The following is an 18,179-nucleotide window of genomic DNA, read 5'->3' as shown; positions in this document are numbered from 1 at the left end:
CCACTGGCATCCCATCAGCCATTGCGAGTTCTGCTGGCTGGACTGGACTAGCTTTGGTCACTCTTGACAGGGGACTCTGCAGTTGCCAACCAACCGTGTGTGACGCAATAGTCAACGGTGCCCGACACCCGACACAATAACCAATGGTTGTTCAAACAATCAATTCTGCACAGCCTTGGTTATTTGCGCGGGTCGTTTCGGCCGAATTACCGACCGTGGCATGAAAAGGTCCCGACGTCCCGACACAATAACCCACCATTGACTATTTAACCCACCATTGGTTATCGTGTCGTCCGAACCCAGCCATGGACTCTCAGTCCAGCCCTACCTCGCAGGGTCGTTATTCGAAGGACAAAATGGAGAGGAGGAGTATTCTGTACGCCGCCTTGGGTTCCTTGGAGGAAAAAAGGCAGGATAATAAATAAATAAATAAATAAATAAATCTTGCTCGCTTCCGGCTCTGTTTATAGGATTGAAACAGATTAAATAATAAAACGAGGTGGGCTGAGAGAGAGAATAACAAACCTCTGTGTGTGTGTGTGTGTTTTCTCACTCTTTTTCCTTCCCTGCCCCTTTCCCGTAGAATGCTCCAGGAGGATGAAGAAATGCATCAAATGCCAAGTGACGATTACCAAGAAGCTCAAGCAAGGTCAGATGTGTTTCGCTTTGTAATAATAATTATTATTATTATTATATTTATTTGTTACCCGCCTCTCCCTCCGGATCGAGGCGGGGTACAACATGAATGCAAATGCCATAAAATACATATAATTAAAACATTTTAAACTCTCCATTCCTCACTCACCCCATCCCAAAGTGTAGAATATAGCTTGGCCACGGTGGTACAAGCATTGGCAACCTCAAGACTGGATTACTGCAACGTGTTCTACGTGGGGCTGCCCTTGAAGCTGCTCCGGAAGCTGAAGCTAGTGCAGAATGCTGCAGCTCGGCTGTTGTCGGGAGCTGCCCCTTTCCAGCATGTAACTCCTCTGCTGAGGGAACTGCCCTGGCTGCCTATTCGCTCCCGGGCCAGGTTGAAGGTTCTTGTACTTGTGTACAAAGCCCTAAACAACTTGGGACCAGGATACCTGAGAGAGCGCCTTCTCCCCTATCAACCTGCCCGGTCACTGAGGTCATCCGAGGGCCTGCTCCTGGTGGTTCCACATAGACCCATCCTCCGATTGGAGTCCACCAGGGGAAGAGCCTTCACCGTGGTGGCCCCCCTCCTGTGGAATTCCCTGCCTCTGGAGGTCAGGCAGGTGCCAACTTTGTATTCCTTTCGGTGCCTCCTGAAACCGTCATTATTCTGGGAAGCCTTTCCTTAACGACCAGCCACGGTTCACTGTCCGTTTTGCATCTTTTAAAATCTATTTCAAAGTGTTTGATTCTGTTTTTATTTTACCTTGTACACCGCTCCGAAATTTTGAATGGGGAGCGGTACATAAATATTGTAAATAAATAAATAGGGAATTGGAAGATGGGAAGAGCTCAGAGGAAGAGCAACTGCTTTTACATGTTAAGGGTAGCAGGTTCGACCCCTCTGATGCCTCCATCCAGCTAGAAACATCAAACAGAAAGAGGAGATATGAAGGTTTCTTTCTCTACTTGAAACCCTGTCGTATTCCCTTCACACCCTCAAATGGGCGCTCCCAACGGGTTGTTGTAGATGTTAATCGGCCTGCTGGAACCTGCCCTCCACGTAGGATCTGAGACAGCACAACCCAACGCTGGTTCCCAAGACCCAACCATGGTTGACGCTGATCAAGAGCTCCTCAGAGGTCCGACGGAACCAACAGGAGACATGTTTCCCCCTACCAGTTCTTTCAAACACGCGGATTTGCTGCGTACGCCCCTCCTTCTAATAGCGAACTCTGGGGACCAGTGCCAACGAGAATGTCGCTCAAACAGGCCCCTGAGAAAAAAGAAAGAGGTTTTGGCACTCTCAGGGGAACAAAAGAGGAGCAGAACCCTATTTTTAAGAAAAATTAAAGAGACAGTCTCTACTTAGACACAAGGAGGAAAGCATCCAAGTCAGGTGAAAAGAAGGGAGAAACAGGTTCTCAGGATTTATTGATACAAAGCCCAACGCGTTTCAGCCTGTGTCTTTTCAAAAGCCCAACACGTTTCGGCCTGTGTCTTTCCAGAAGCCCAACGCATTTCAGCCGTGTCTTTCCAAAAGCCCAACGCGTTTCGGCCTGTGTCTTTCCAGAAGCCCAACGCATTTCAGCCGTGTCTTTCCAAAAGCCCAACGCATTTCAGCCTGTGTCTTTCCAGAAGCCCAACGCATTTCAGCCTGTGTCTTTCCAAAAGCCCAATGTGTTTCGGCCTGTGTCTTTCCAGAAGCCCAACGCATTTTGGCCTGTGTCTTTCCAAAAGCCCAATGTGTTTCAGCCTGTGTCTTTTCAAAAGCCCAACACGTTTTGGCCTGTGTCTTTCCAAAAGCCCAACATGTTTCGGCCGTGTCTTTCCAAAAGCCCAATGTGTTTCGGCCTGTGTCTTTCCAAAAGCCCAACGCATTTCAGCCTGTGTCTTTCCAAAAGCCCAAGATGTTTCGGCCATGTCTTTCCAAAAGCCCAATGTGTTTCGGCCTGTGTCTTTCCAAAAGCCCAGTGTGTTTCGGCCTGTGTCTTTCCAAAAGCCCAACATGTTTCGGCCGTGTCTTTCCAAAAGCCCAATGTGTTTCGGCCTGTGTCTTTCCAGAAGCCCAACGCATTTCAGCCTGTGTCTTTCCAAAAGCCCAATGTGTTTCGGCCTGTGTCTTTCCAAAAGCCCAACGCGTTTTGGCCTGCCTCAAGGGCCTATGTACATGTGTAGGTTTTAAAAAGTTCTTTTGATTGCATAGAGGCAGGTTTATATTGGGGGTGAATGGGGCGGCAACCCTCTGCTTCTCCACCCCACCCCTGTACAACCACGTACCTGCCTGTAACCCCCGCCACCATCCCGCCTTCCCTTTCACAGATAGCTCGGAGGTGGAGTGGGGTTCCTGCTCGGAATCGACGGACCAGAAGAAGCTGATGGAGGACCTGCAGAACCGCTACCGGCAGATGGAGGAACGCATCACCTGCCCCATCTGCATCGATAACCAAATCAAACTGATCTTCCAGTGCGGGCACGGGTCGTGCCACGAGTGCAGCGCCGCCTTGGCCGTGTGCCCCATCTGCCGGCAGACAATCCGCGAACGGATACACATCTTCGTTTGAGGGCGCCGCCGGTTCCTCCGCCCCCCCCCCCCCCCCGGTTGCTAATCCAGCCCCTCCCGAAAGACGTCTTTTGAATTTATTTCCCCCCCCCCTTTTCGTTTTTTGTTCAGAATCACAACCAGCCGGACATGTTTCTAATGACGGTGACGAAGCAAGGGGGCAGCCAGAGACATCGCTATAGCAAGGCCACGAATCCAGGGCTCCTATCCTGCTTACTTTTTCGGGTTTTTTTTAATTATTATTAACTACAACAGGTGTGCGGACTTGACACCGCAAGGGGCTGGTTACAGGAGCCTGCAGGGTGCAGCGTCACCGCTGCCTCGGTGGCACGGGCGTGATTTGGCCGAGGGGGCGGCCGGGGGGGTGGGCAGAGTTCCTTCTTCACAAGCCTTACCCACATTCGAAAGGGGGAGAAATACACAAGCTTCAAAAGACGGCACGTTTCTTTCCGTTCCGTGGGAAAGCAATATTTTTGCACTTTAAAAGGCGGGGTTTGATTTGGGCTCCGCCCCTCCAGCAGGGGGGCGGGGCAACACGAAGGTACGCACGCAACCAAACTTTTTTTTCCCTTTTTTGTGTGAAGGGGTGTTAGAAAACCCTTGTTACAGGCCACAACCAGGTTCTTGAGGTAATAAATGGAAACGGAGAAAGATTGTGTGACTGTGTGTGTGAGTGAGAGAGAGAGAGAGAGAGGGAAGGGGTGTGTGCCTTTGAGACAAAGTAGTGAATGCTTGCTGGCAAAAATATAACGCAGCAACAGAAGTATTCTATCGGGCGGGAGCGTTCCTTCCTTTTTCACGTGCAGCACATTGATTGTCGTTTTTCCAGCTGAGGCATATTTTGAAAAAAGGTTTGAGAAGCTGCAATAAAAGTGAGAAACAGAAAAGAAAAAGAAAACAACAACAAGAAATCCCTCTTGATTTTGGCCAGCAGTTTTTAATAACGTCTCCGTGCACCCACGCTCACGCCGTACGCACACATCCCTTGTTTCGGACGCCGAGCCCCAAATTTCCGGATTCGGAAGCTTGGCTGTGGCAAAGCGGTAGCAAATGACCACTGCTGTGTCTCCAGCGGCTGCCACACTGCGGAAAAAAGGATTATTATTATTATTATAACTATTATTATTTATTACATTTATATACTGCCCCATAGCCAAGGCTCCCTGGGAGGTTTGGAAAAAGGAAAGGAACCTTTCGTGCAAGCACTGAGTCATTGCTGACTCGTGGAGGGACGCCAGCTTTCGCTGACGTTTTCTTGGCAGGCCTTAGAGCGGGGTGGTTCACCGTTGCCTTCCCCGGCCGTTATTCCCTTTCCCCCAGCTAACTGGGTACTCATTTTACCGACCTCGGGAGGATGGAAGGCTGAGTCGACCCGAGCCGGCTGCCTGAAGCCAGCTTCCGCTGGGATCGAACTCAGGCCGTGGGGAGAGTTTCAGCTGCCGAAACTGCTGCTTTACTGCTCTGCACCACACGAGGTTTACATAGGATAAAAACACTTAAAAACAATATACACAAATTTACAACCACAAAAACACCCCTCTCCTGCAGGTGATGGTTCTTTCAGGCCCCCTCAGCCAGCCAGCTTATATATCCCTCCCAGGAAGGAAATTGTCCAAGCAGCTGGCCTAGTACCTGGGGGGCCTGGTCCTGCAGGGAGTGGCAGTCTTGTCAGGAAGAAAGTCCACAGGGAAGATTGGTGGTGGTGGTGGTGGTGATGGTAGCAGCGTCAAGGATGCAGACTGGCAGCAAGCACTGTCTCCTCCCCGGCCAGTGGGCCTCCTCCTCCTTCAGGTGATGGTGGGCAACTTGTGAGGTGTTTCTTCCATACAAAGGGGGTAGAGGAAGTAGCAAGAGCATCCAGAGCGCGAGAGGCAGGTGAACAAGCAGGTTCCATGGAGACCAGGAGGAGCAGGGCCAGGGGGCGCTTGTCAGTGGGACCCTGCTGAGATGTGGGCCCTCAGCAGAGGCCCAGCTCTGCCTACCCATGGCGCCAGTCCTGAAAGAAGGGTGGCTGAATTAAGATTTCCAGTGATGGTGGTGGACGATAGCTTCCGTGGCTCACCAACACCCTCCTTCAAGGAGGTCTTCAAGCTGTAACCTCCTGACACCTCCTCTCGACTCCGCCTGTTTGGGATTTGTCAATTCTGATGCTCCCTCCCCCCTCTGACAAAGACTGAGATCCTAGGGAGGAGGGAGATGGTCTCTGAACCTGGGCCTCCTGTTCGATAAGCTCCCGGGAAGATTCCACCTTGATTCCGTCTTGGGGAATTTCTTCCCCCGTTTCCTGTCTCGGCTGGTCTTCTCCAGCCTCCGAGTCTGATTCGGAATCCACACCATGGAGAATGAGCCTCATCCTGACAGGCGCAATTATACAAGTAAGAAAATAGGCTTTCTTTCACATACGGAAATAATACTCCATTTTCCCCAGTCTAAAAACAACACCCGTGAAAGTGCTTTTAAAAAGCAGAAGCTAAACTGAAGGGTCACAATGCCATCTAACAACCGTAAGTAAGGAATGACGAGCACACTATAAATGCTATATGTAGAAAAGCTCAATGTCACATTGTATTTGCACTGAGATGTGGCTAAGGTGGCTTCACAGGGAGAGGAGAGGTCTGTCAACCAGGTCTCTTGGCTGTGGTAGCTAAGTAGAACCCCCAGGTTCAGCTGCAGTATACCACTGAATATCAATTGCTGAGGGTCAGATAGGGCTGCTATTGGTATTCCTAGATGTATCCATTAGGCCACTGTGGGCCAGTTTGACCATTTTGACAAGTGTCTCCCTTTAATAGAAATAAGGAAGCAGCCTTATTCTGGCTAGTTATCAATGCATTGCAGCTACTCTGGACTTCAGGAGCGCACTGAAGCAGTACAGGATAGTTTGGTTTCCTGGCTCTGAGGTCAGACACTGGGCTCTGACCTCGGAGCCAAGAAACTACTGCTCTCCTTGTACCACACCAGCTACCTCTCCATGCTCAGAAAGCGGAGTGTCCGTAGATGGGAGAAAGGGGTGTTCCCAGGGGTGGAGAGGGGAAGAGACTCATCCTATGGCCACCCCAGCATCCTTCCCTCCCTCTCTGAGGCCATTGCTAGATGGGCAAAATCTCCCATCTAGCAGAAACACAGGGCAGGTGAAGTGCAGAGGCGAAGATCACCTCCGCTGCCCTTCCAACCTGCATGTGATATTCAGCACCTTCCAAGGTCAGAAGCTCACAAGTATCTGCATAGGATCGCGCCCTTAATGGTCTTATGGGGGTGAGGTTCAGTGTGTCTTCTGTTGTGAAGTACACAACTTACATTTGTCTTTCCGCCCATCCCCCAATCAATCCATGCTTTACGTGTTACGTTAGAACAACAAGAAATCCATTTGCTGACTCTGATTTAAAAAACAAACCTCTGAACCTTTGCAGTTCTGCATTTTAAAAAACAATTCTGAACCTCTGCAATTTTGCATTTTAAACTCACTTTAAAACATAGCACCATTGTTGCTAACTCCTTCACCACCTGCCACTCTCTGGCTGATTTTTTGGGGCAGGGTTGGAGACCTGGGACTTTGCTCCGAAGTTCCAGCCGGAGCTGCCCCACTGCGTGCGATAAAACGATCGAGTAGTGTTTTCATTTTGAGCGCCGAGTGCCCCGAGAGCGCACGATTTAGTCCAGTGATCACTGATCCGCAGCTTTCAATGTCTTTGGGGCGGTGCAAGCTACGCCGCAAATTTAGGAGATATTTCATTGGCTGCAAAAAATAAAATAAAATGCTATTTTGGCTGCGTTAATAGAAGTATAGCTTCCACATCATGTGAGGTACTGGTTAGGCCTCATCTATTGCGTCCAGTTCTGGGCACTTCAAGAAGGACGCAGACAAGCTGGAGCATGTTCAGAGGAGGGCAACCAGGATGATCAGGGGTCTGGAAACAAAGCCCTATGAGGAGAGACTGAAAGAACTGGGCATGTTTAGCCTGGAGAAGAGGAGATTGAGGGGAGACATGATAGGACTCTTCAAATACTTGAAAGGTTGTCACACAGAAGAGGGCCAGGATCTCTTCTTGATCCTCCCAGAGTGCAGGTCACGGAATAATGGGCTCAAGTGAAAGGAAGCCAGATTCCAGCTGGACATCAGGAAAAACTTCCTGACTGTTAGAGCAGTACGACAATGGAATCAGTTACCTAGGGAGGTTGTGGGCTCTCCCACACTAGAGGCCTTCAAGAGGCAGCTGGACAAGCATCTGTCAGGGATGGTTTAAGGTGGACTCCTGCAATGAGCAGGGGGTTGGACTCGATGGCCTTGTAGGCCCCTTCCAACTCTACTATTCTATGACTCCCCCCCCCCACCTCTCTAAAGCATAAACAGTCCCCCTTCATCTTGTTTCTTCCATTGAACCAAAGGGCAAGGGGTGTTGGTGGCTGAACTCGTCCAAGAACATTCAGATACCGTGTTCCCTTTCTCTACCCAGCTGTGAAGGGCAGGTGAAGGCAGAGTTTGCACGCTGTGAAGCGGAAGCAAGGAGAATTTCCTCCCTGAAAGGTTTTATAGTACGGAAAAGCCCACAGTGCAATGGAGCGGGTCCTGCCCTGGCTGGCTCATTCCCAAAGGCACAGGGAGTCTTGATTTGCCTCGGATGGCCACAGCTCCCGCTCTTTCTCAACCAAATAGAAATAGAAACCAAATGCACAGTTACAAGATGGGGGATGCTTGGCTCAGCAATACTACAAACGAGAAAGATCTTGGAATTGTTGTAGATCACAAGCTGAATATGAGCCAACAGTGCGATATGGCTGCAAGAAAGGCAAATGCTATTTGGGGCTGCATTAATAGAAATATAGCTTCCAAATTGTGTGAGGTACTGGTTCCTCTCTATTCGGCCCTGGTTAGGCCTCATCTAGAGTATTGCGTCCAGTTCTGGGCTCCACAATTCAAGAAGGACGCAGACAAGCCGGAGCATGTTCAGAGGAGGGCAAACAGCATGATCAGGGGTCTGGAAACAAAGCCCTATGAAGAGAGACTGAAAGAACTGGGCAGGTTTAGCCTGGAGAAGAGAAGATTGAGGGGAGACATGATAGCACTCTTCAAATACTTAAAAGGTTGTCCCACAGAGGAGGGCCAGGATCTCTTCTCGATCATCCCAGAGTGCAGGACACGGAATAACGGGCTCAAGTTAAAGGAAGCCAGATTCCAGCTGGACATCAGGAAAAACGTCCTGACTGTTAGAGCAGTACGACAATGGAATCAGTTACCTAGGGAGGTGGTGGGCTCTCCTCCACTAGAGGCCTTCAAGAGGCAGCTGGACAACCCTCTGTCAGGGATGCTTTAGGGTGGATTCCTGCATTGAGAAGGGGGTTGGACTCAATGGCCTTGTAGGCCCCTTCCAACTCTACTATTCTATAATTCTATGAACTCTGAAAGCCTGAGAGCATCCAAAATAGACGTACAAGTAGATGAGGAACGTGACTGGATGCTGAAACAAAGATTTTATTGGGTTTTCTTTAAAAAGCCCAACATGTTTTGGCGTCCTCAGGAGGGTGTCAATAATACAAGACAGAGAGCTTTGGCTATTGAAATTAAATGAGAGGGTGCAGTTGCACCATGTCCTGCTTGTTCATCCCTGGCCAATGGCTGGTCGGCCCCTGTTGGAACAGAGTTCTGGACTAGATGGACCTTTGGTCTGATCCAGCAGGGCAATTTTGATGTTCTTACATTCTTAAATAAATAAGACGTTACTAAAATAGCGTAGAATTTCAACCTTAAAGAACAAAACGTTTTAATCGCTGCACATTGCACAGGCTATAATAGATACAATAAAAACGACAGCAGTCTGAACGCGTTTCTGAGTCTCCCATGAATTTTAGTAGAAGACATTAGTTACAGGCATTTCGGCAGACTTTTTTATTATTATCATTATTATCAGTAAGTACGCACAGGACTCGTTTGCAAGGTCCAATGCTTTAGATGTTTGATTCTTTCATCTTGGAATTCTATGCTGTTTTAGTAATGTCTTGTATTATTTTTACAGCTCCATCCCCCTTCCAAAGAAGGCCTTAAAATGAAAATATGCCAAAATGCATTGGGCCTTCTATATATATATATACACACACACACACACACACACACACACACACACACACACACACACAAATAGCCTCGTGTGGCGCAGAGCGGTAAAGCAGCAGTTTTGGCAGCCGAAACTCTCCCCACGGCCTGAGTTCGATCCCGGCGGAAGCTGGTTTCAGGCAGCCGGCTCGGGTCGACTCAGCCTTCCATCCTCCCGAGGTCGGTAAAATGAGTACCCAGTTAGCTGGGGGAAAGGTAATCACGGCCGGGGAAGGCAACGGCAAACCACCCCGCTCTAAGGCCTGCCAAGAAAACGTCAGCGAAAGCTGGCGTCCCTCCAAGAGTCAGTAATGACTCAGTGCTTGCACAAGAGGTTCCTTTCCTTTCCTTATACACACACACACACACACACTTCAGCATTCTGAGATGTTTCTCTTCTATTCGTGGGCAGGGCCGGCGCTTCCATAGAGGCCAGTTAGGTGGCCGCCTAGAGCGCCAAGTTCGGCGCCCCCGGAAGTGGCCCTCCCACTCCCAGAGCCGCTCTGGCCGAGTAAGGGCAGCTTCCGGGTGCGCCGTTCCGAAGCCTTCCGCCCTGCTCCCCAGTGTCCCTGGCTTGGCTTCAGCTGAGCGCCCGCCCAGCAGCCGAAGCCAACCTGGGACACTGGGGGGTGGGGGCGGGCGGCTCCACGTTCTGACATCAGGTGCGCGCCGGACGTCAGAACATGGACCTGTCTGGTTGCCCTCCCCCAGCTTCCCGGCTTGGGAACCACTGAGGGCCACCCCGAATCCACCAGATGCAAGGGCGGTGGACGGCGGACGGCAGCAGCGGATAAGTGGGGAAAGGGAGCCGGCATCCAGAGAAATCTGAGTCGCCTCGGAGGGCCCAAATCTCGCCTGGGCTTTGGCACCGAGGCAGGTCAAGCAACCCCCGAAGCACCCCCGAGCCGAACCAGGGCTGCTTCGGGGGCTCCGGGCCGGCCTGCAAGGCGGATCGGGTGGGTGGGTGCACAGCCCTACTGTGGAAGGCGCCTCAAGAAGGACATGAGTGCAATAGCATCCCCCCGCCCATGTTCCCCAGCAACTGGCATGCAGAGGCATACTGCCTCTGAGACTGAGGGACAAACACCAGCGGCGAACTATTTCCTGCAAACAGGGCTGTGAACCCAAGGAAGAATCTCTACTGCTGCTCCTTTCTGGCAGCTGCTTTGAGTCTGCATTTTCTCTCTCTCTCTCCCCCTCCCTCCTTTCTTTTCTTTTGCATTTATGTCTGCATTTCCAGCGTTTCCGCCCTAGTTAGCAATCTTTGATCTTCAGCGTCTTTTAGAGTTCGCTGCTATTAGAGAAAACATGTGTTTTGGGGTTGTGAGTGTGTGTCGAATGCTCTGGCAACATCTCGTCCTGCAGAAGAAGAAATTCTAGGAATTCTGTCGGTGGAAGACGGCTGTTCTGCGGTTTTGGATCGAGCCTTTTCCTTTCGTTAGCGCGGGTTTATAACAACATCTTCTCACTGGGGTCATGCAAAACCTTCATAGCTTACCCTTTTCCTAACACGGCGCAATGCGGCAGCTAAAAAGGCCGATGCGATCCCAGGCTGCATCAAGAGCCCTTTAACGTCCAGATTACAAAAAGTAATTGGTACCACTTCATTCTGTTGGGGTCAGAACCCACCTAGAGTCCTGCATCCAGGTCAGGGCACCAGAGTTTCATGGGTGCTTCCAGATGAGAATTTGACAAGGCGAGCGAAGGTCAAGATGGCGGCATCTTCCATTTGTAAGCTTCCTGGTCCGCCCTCCCCACTGCTTCTGTCTTTTCCCTCCTTCCACTAAGGAGGGAAAGACAGAATGGTTGTACAATGCCATTGATTGATTGATTGATTGATTGACGATATATTTATCCTGCTCTTCGTACTGTTAGAGCAGTATGATAATGGAACCAGTTTTGGGCTCTCCCATACTAGAGGCATTCAAGAGGCAGCTGGACAACCATCATAGAATCATAGAACAGCAGAGTTGGAAGGGGCCTATATAAGGCCATCGAGTCCAACCCCCTGCTCAATGCAGGAATCCACCCTAAAGCACCCCTGACAGATGCTTGTCCAGCTGCCTCTTGAAGGCCTCTAGTGTGGGAGAGCCCACAACCTCCCTAGGCAACTGATTCCATTGTCACACTGCTCTAACAGTCAGGAAGTTTTTCCTGATGTCCAGCCGGAATCTGGCTTCCTTTAACTTGAGCCCGTTATTCCGTGTTCTGCACTCCGGGAGGATCTGTCAGGTATGCTTTATTTTATTTTATTTTATTTTATTTATTTATTTATTTATTTATTTATTTATTTATTTATTTATTTATATATATACCACCCCATAGCTGAAGCTCTTTGGGCGGTTTACAAAAGTTAAAAACAATGAACATTAAAAAGTATACAAAATTTAAAACCATCACAAATATAAAAACAACAGTATAAAACAGTATCCATTTAGGGCGGATTCCTGCCTTGAGCAGGGGGTTGGACTCGATGGCCTTATAGGCCCCTTCCAACTCTACTATTCTATGATTCTATGATTCTGTTTTGCCTTTTTGTTTTTACTCTGCTAATTGCCTTTCTAACAGGAGGTGTCATTACTAAATAATCCCATCGGAATCGGGGATAAAGATTGACCAAGGTTTTGTACCAGAAAATGAAGGATGACCCTTGTTAAATAGACCGCACTGTACTGTATGGCATTGAATGGGGGTGCGCACCCTATAAATCTGTTACGTGTGCACACATGCTCTTCTTGCATCATTCAATAGGGCTTCCCTGTGCTGTTGCAGTTCTTGACACGGTACCAAAAAGCCTCTCAAGGCTGCTAGAAATACTTTCCCCCCTTTCAGGTCCAAGATTAAATTGGGCTGGATTCGAGGATCTTTGAGCCAAGTCAAACAGCCAGATGTGAGAACTGAAGAAAAAAAAAGAAGAAGGGGAGGAAAAGCCCTCCTCATTAGAAACGGCAGAGTAATAATAGGCAGTTGTGCTGCTTATATAATACCATTTATTGTGGCTCTGTGTCAAAGCATGTAAACACGGCAAACCTCTTTTTAAAACAAAATGCACACAAAAAAAGCGTGGATGGGTCAGTTAAGGACGGGGACATCTGTTTTCCGTTCTTTGGGGCAAGTCCTGTACCGGTGTGGAATTTCGGCATAGTATGCAGCACAACGAATATCAATGTTCATTTAAACAAACAAGTTCCTAGTCCTTATTATGGTTACGAAGAGAAGCCTCACCCTCGCGATCGAAAGTGCTGTGGTCCCCCGTATGGACTTCAGGATGCAAACCTAAGGGCCTTGCGTAGGAGCTGAACTCCGCGCGTGCGTCTAGGATCACAGTTCTGAGCGCCTCGTTCGAGGGCTTGGGTAGGATTTGAATTCAGCTCCAGCAATGCTGCCTACTGGTCTGCAGGATGCAAATAACTGAAATATCCCATCTCCATCATTTTATTTTTAAATGCCTGATGAGAGCCGGGTTGGGGGGCGGGGGGAGAGATTATTGTGAGGTTTACAGTAATCCTAAACACATTTACACAGAGTTTACATCCCCACAACTTCAGTGGAGTTGCTCCAAGTGAGGAGAGAGCTGCAAACTTCTGCACTCTTCCTTGGCAGGAACCTCCACTGAACTCATCGGGCCCTAAGGTTGTACAAACAGGAAGACATCGGGGGGATTTCTTTGATCCTGGGGGATTTCTATACGGCTTCTTTACCCTGACCTAAATGCGCAGATTCGCGTTTCACAACCTGATAATGCGCAGATTCGTGGTTGCGATTCACCGTGACTTTTGGCTCAACCGTCGAGTTTGCACCGCATTATAGCGATGGGTCCTTGGGGGAATTAAATCACATTTTGAAATGCGGGTGTGTCTTTGAGGGTGGGACAAAGTGACTGGCCGATGTCCCGCCTTCCCACCTATCGCGTCCTCTGGGTACCTCGACGTTCTCATGTTGAATTCTATGAATCTGCGGCGGTCCGCAGATGGAGCTTTCAAAATTAAAACAAAGAGGGGGGAACTGGCAGCAGGAGAGGGGAGACGTGTTCAGTCTCCCTCTTGCATCCTCCTCTGCTGCCTCGTTCCTTTCCCTCCTTGGTTTTCCTCTTCAATGAATCTGCAGAGCTCTGCAGATAAAGCTTCAACATTCCATAGCCTCGTTTGTGCACATTAGTAACTGCTGCAGTGTGATGCTCTTTGCGTAGATTCAAATCCACGAAAATTTGGGTGTATATTAATAGAATCATAGAATAGCAGAGTTGGAAGGGGCCTACAAGGCCATCGAGTCCAAACCCTGCTCAATGCAGGAATCCACCCTAAAGCATCCCTGACAGATGGTTGTCCAGCTGCCTCTTGAAGGCCTCTAGTCTGGGAGAGCCCACAACCTCCCTAGGTAACTGATTCCATTGTCGTACTGCTCTAACAGTCAGGAAGTTTTTCCTGATGTCCAGCTGGAATCTGGCTTCCTTTCACTTGAGCCTGTTATTCCGTGTCCTGCACTCTGGGAGGATCGAGAAGAGATCCTGGCCTTCCTCTGTGTGGCAACCTTTTAAGTATTTGAAGAGGGCTATTATGTCTCCCCTCAATCTTCTCTTCTCCAGGCTAAATATGCCCAGTTCTTTCGGTCTCTGTTCATAGGGTTTTGTTTCCAGACCCCTGATCATCCTGGTCGCCCTCCTCTGAACACGCTCCCGCTTGTCTGCGTCCTTCTTGAACTGTGGAGCTCAGAACTGGACGCAATACTCTATTCAATGAGGAGGAATCCCATTGTCGTATATATGGAGGCCCACTCACTCTGCTCTGCCATTTTTCAAAGCTTAAACCTATACAGGCTCTGAAAAGGGCAGTCTTCCTTCCCCATCTGATTCCCCCCCCCCCCCCGCTCTTCTTTTCAGCCCTGGCTGCTGTGCCTGCTGCCATAACAACAGAGGTTTTCTTTGGCCCTGTCCTGTGCAGAGCAAACAGCTCGCTTCTCTTGACTTTAAACACACAACCCAGCATCCCACAGCTGCACACATTCGGAGCGGTTTAGGTCCACCACGCCTCAAAGTACAAGCTGAGAGGCAGCAGGCTTTCCAAGAAACTATCCACCGGTTCGAAAGAAACCGGTCTGCCCTCTCCTTGGGGTGTGTGACCCTATCCAACCTCAGAGGGCAGGGGGAATGATCCCTTTCCCTCGCTATAGAATAGTAGAGTTGGAAGGGGTCTACAAGGCCATCTAGTCCAACCCCCTGCTCAATGCAGGAATCCACCCTAAAGCATCCCTGACAGAGGGTTGTCCAGCTGCATCCTGAATGCCTCTAGTGTGGGAGAGCCCACAACCTCCCTAGGTCATGGATTCCATTGTCGTACTGCGTGTAGAAAAGCTCCTTGTCTGATTGTCAATCTTTAATTTTTATGGCATCCAGCATCCAAGGGCAGCTGCCAGGGCATCAGTAGGGCCCACCATTGATGCTTATATCCCTCCATTTTTTTTCCAGGTGCTCCAACCAGTATTGGGGCAGCTAAAGCCACCATTAAAAGCGTCATTGAGTCCAACCCTCAGCGGGAGCCGTGGCCATCCGAGGCAAAGCAAGACTCCCTATGCCTTTGGGAATGAGCCAGGACCTGCTCCATTGCACTGTGGGCTTTTCCGTTCTATAAAACCTGTCAGGGAGGAAATTCTCCTTGCTTCCGCTTCACAGCGTGTGAACTCTGCCTTCACCTGCCCTTCACAGCTGGGTAGAGAAAGGGAACATGGTATCTGAATGTTCTTGGACGAGTTCAGCCGCCAACTCCCCTCGCCCTTTGGTTCAATGGAAGAACCATGATGAGGGGGGCTGTTTATGCTTCCGAGAGGTGGGAGGGGGAATCATAGTATAGTAGAGTTGGAAGGGGCCTACAGGGCCATCGAGTCCAACCCCCTGCTCAATGCAGGAATTCACCCTAAAGCATCCCTGACAGGTGGTTGTCCAGCTGCCTCTTGAAGGCCTCTAGTGTGGGAGAGCCCACAACCTCCCTAGGTAACTGGTTCCATTGTCATACTGCTCTAACCGTCAGGAAGTTTTTCCTGACGTCCAGCCGGAGTCTGGCTTCCTGTCACTTGAACCCATGAGGTGCAGAGAACGCTTATCAAATTTGCAGATGACACAAAATTGGGTGGGATAGCTAATACCCTGGAAGACAGAAACAAACTTCAAAGTGATCTTGATAGGCTGGAGTGCTGGGCTGAAAACAACAGGATGAAATTTAATAGGGATAAATGCCAAGTTCTACATCTAGGAAATAGAAACCAAATGCACAGTTACAAGATGGGGGATACTTGGCTCAGCAATACTACAAACGAGAAGGATCTTGCAATTGTTGTAGATCACAAGCTGAATAGGAGCCAACAGTGCGATGTGGCTGCAAGAAAGGCAAATGCTATTTGGGCTGCATTAATAGAAGTATAGCTTCCAAATCACGGGAGGTACTGGTTCCTCTCTATTCGGCCCTGGTTAGGCCTCATCTAGAGTATTGCGTCCAGTTCTGGGCTCCACAATTTCAGAAGGACGCAGACAAGCTGGAGCGTGTTCAGAGGAGGGCAACCAGGATGATCAGGGGTCTGGAAACAAAGCCCTATGAGGAGAAACTGAAAGAACTGGGCATGTTTAGCCTGGCGAAGAGAAGACTGAGGGGAGACATGAGAGCACTCTGCAAATACTTAAAAGGTTGTCAGACAGAGGAGGGCCAGGATCTCTTCTCGATCCTCCCAGAGTGCGGGACACGGAATAACGGGCTCAAGTTACAGGAAGCCAGATTCCAGCTGGACATCAGGAAAAACTTCCTGACTGTTAGAGCAGTACGACAATGGAATCAGTTACCTAGGGAGGTTGTGGGCTCTCCCACACTAGAGGCCTTCAAGAGGCAGCTGGACAACCATCTGTCAGGGATGCTTTATTATGGATTCCTGCATTGAGGAGGGGGTTGGACTCGATGGCCTTATAGGCCCCTTCCTACTCTGCTATTCTATGATTCCTCTGTGTGACAACCTGAGAGGTGGTGACTGGTCCAAGATCAGTGATGATCTGGTCCAAGATCAGTGATGATCTGGTCCAAGATCAGTGATGATCAAGGTTGTGACTGGTCCAAGATCTGAGAGGTGGTGACTGGTCCAAGATGAATTTGAACCCGGGTGTCCCCATTCCTCTAATCCAGGGGTGGGTAACCTTTAGCCAAAGGGTCAAATTTGGGCCAGATAGCCACGCCCACTTCCTGTGGCCCCCACCTCTTTCCTCCAATCACCGTTTTGTGTTTTCCCGGCCTTTGTACAGTTCTTACCCCATTTAAAAAGGTTGAAATACTTTCTTAAGGCTTAGTTACTGGAAGTAAGAGCTTCATGCTAAAATATATATCCTGGCGGCCTTAAGATGTTTTGGACTACAACTCCCAATGTTCTCAATCATTGGCCGTGCTCGCTGGGACTGATGGGAGTTGAAGTCCAAAGCATCTCGAGGCCACCATATTGGGGCAAGGCTGCTACCATACCACACTGCCTTTTGCCCACACTCACTTGGCGATTTTAATTCCTTCGATGGCAGGCTTTTCCCAGTGTGATGACAAGTGCCAGATTTAGGAACATGCCAAGTAATCCATGGCTTAGGGCCTCATATTCCAAGATGCCTCCAACTATGTTGGAGATAATTAAGATATAAGATAACTTAGATGAAATCACTTTGGCTTAAATATGTTGGAAAGTCTGGTGCGGCTTACAGCAGAGTTACCTTACATGGAGAAAGCGCGGCAATGCAGCATTTAGTATCAAAGGCAATACATGCAAACTAAAAGAAGTTCAAATCGACATACTTTATTATCACTTTTTAATACACATCTTCGAGAAGGCTATCTAACGCTGTTTAACTACAAGGACCCCCGTAATGCTGGGTGGTTTCATTACCCTTTCTCTTACAATGTAATACTAGTTGGTTTCTCTATTTTTAATGGCATGGGGCCTCTGAATCTTGACGTGGCTTAGAGCCTCAGCATGTCTTAATCTGCCGCTGCTGGTGACCTTCAAATTCTTGGACTTACACACACATCTACCCCTATTTCTTCCCAAGTTTTCTTGATTTCAGTTGCCTAATTAAGAAGGATGGGGGAAGGTTTTTTTTTTGTTTTATTCTTCATCAGTGGTGACCATAGGCATGTGCAGCACATTTCATTAGCGTGTGCACCTAGGGATTATTTTTTAAAAGACAAACATTTATCGAACGAGAAGATTGAGGGGAGAGATGATAGCACTCTTCAAATACTTGAAAGGTTGTCACACAGAGGAGGGCCAGGATCTCTTCTCGATCCTCCCAGAGTGCAGGACACGGAATAACAGGCTCAAATGAAAGGAAGCCAGATTCCGGCTGGACATCAGGAAAAACTTCCTGACTGTTAGAGCAGTATGACAATAGAATCAGTTACCTAGGGGGCTTGTGGGTTCTCCCACACTAGAGGCCTTCAAGAGGCAGCTGGACAACCATCTGTCAGATATGCTTTAGGGTGGATTCCTCCATTGAGCAGGGGGTTGGACTTGATGGCCTTATAGGCCCCTTCCAACTCCACTATTCTATGATTCTGTGACACTAGGGTGTGTCCGGGCACACCCCTTGCGCACGCCTATGATTGGGACCAGGAATCCATTGGTGACCTACTTCAGATCACCTCGCCAGTAAACCCCGATCAACCCTCCCTTTGCCTGAACGGAGTTCGTGATAGCAGTGAGATTTGGAGGACGGGTATCGTCTTAGTAATTTCCATTACCCCTCCCCTCAAAGGCCTAGATACCCTTCTCCCCTTTTGATATAGCGCTTTTATAAGGCTTCAACCCCTCAAAGCGGGACCACAGAGAGCAGCTCTTTCTGTCTTCAATCCCATCGTCCTCTGTCTCTCTCTCTCACTC

The 18,179-nt window shown here is 49.2% G+C and overlaps 1 protein-coding gene across 3 annotated transcripts in view; it reads left to right on the top strand.

The window, feature by feature from the left end:
- The window catches only part of MIB2 (MIB E3 ubiquitin protein ligase 2), a 78,973-nt gene extending 75,419 nt beyond the window's left edge, over positions 1-3,554 (top strand). For all 3 annotated transcript variants that reach the window (XM_063145521.1, XM_063145523.1, XM_063145522.1), the window contains exons 18-19: positions 584-649; positions 2,959-3,554. In XM_063145521.1, coding sequence (XP_063001591.1) covers positions 584-649; positions 2,959-3,200 — 308 coding nt within the window. In that variant the 3' untranslated portion in view covers positions 3,201-3,554. The remainder of the gene's footprint in view (positions 1-583; positions 650-2,958) is intronic.
- Positions 3,555-18,179: the final 14,625 nt, after the last annotated feature.

The sequence above is a fragment of the Elgaria multicarinata genome, chromosome 20, assembly GCF_023053635.1.
Source record: "Elgaria multicarinata webbii isolate HBS135686 ecotype San Diego chromosome 20, rElgMul1.1.pri, whole genome shotgun sequence".
Lineage (NCBI taxonomy): Eukaryota > Metazoa > Chordata > Lepidosauria > Squamata > Anguidae > Elgaria > Elgaria multicarinata.
This window is presented reverse-complemented; position numbering and strand designations above follow the sequence as displayed.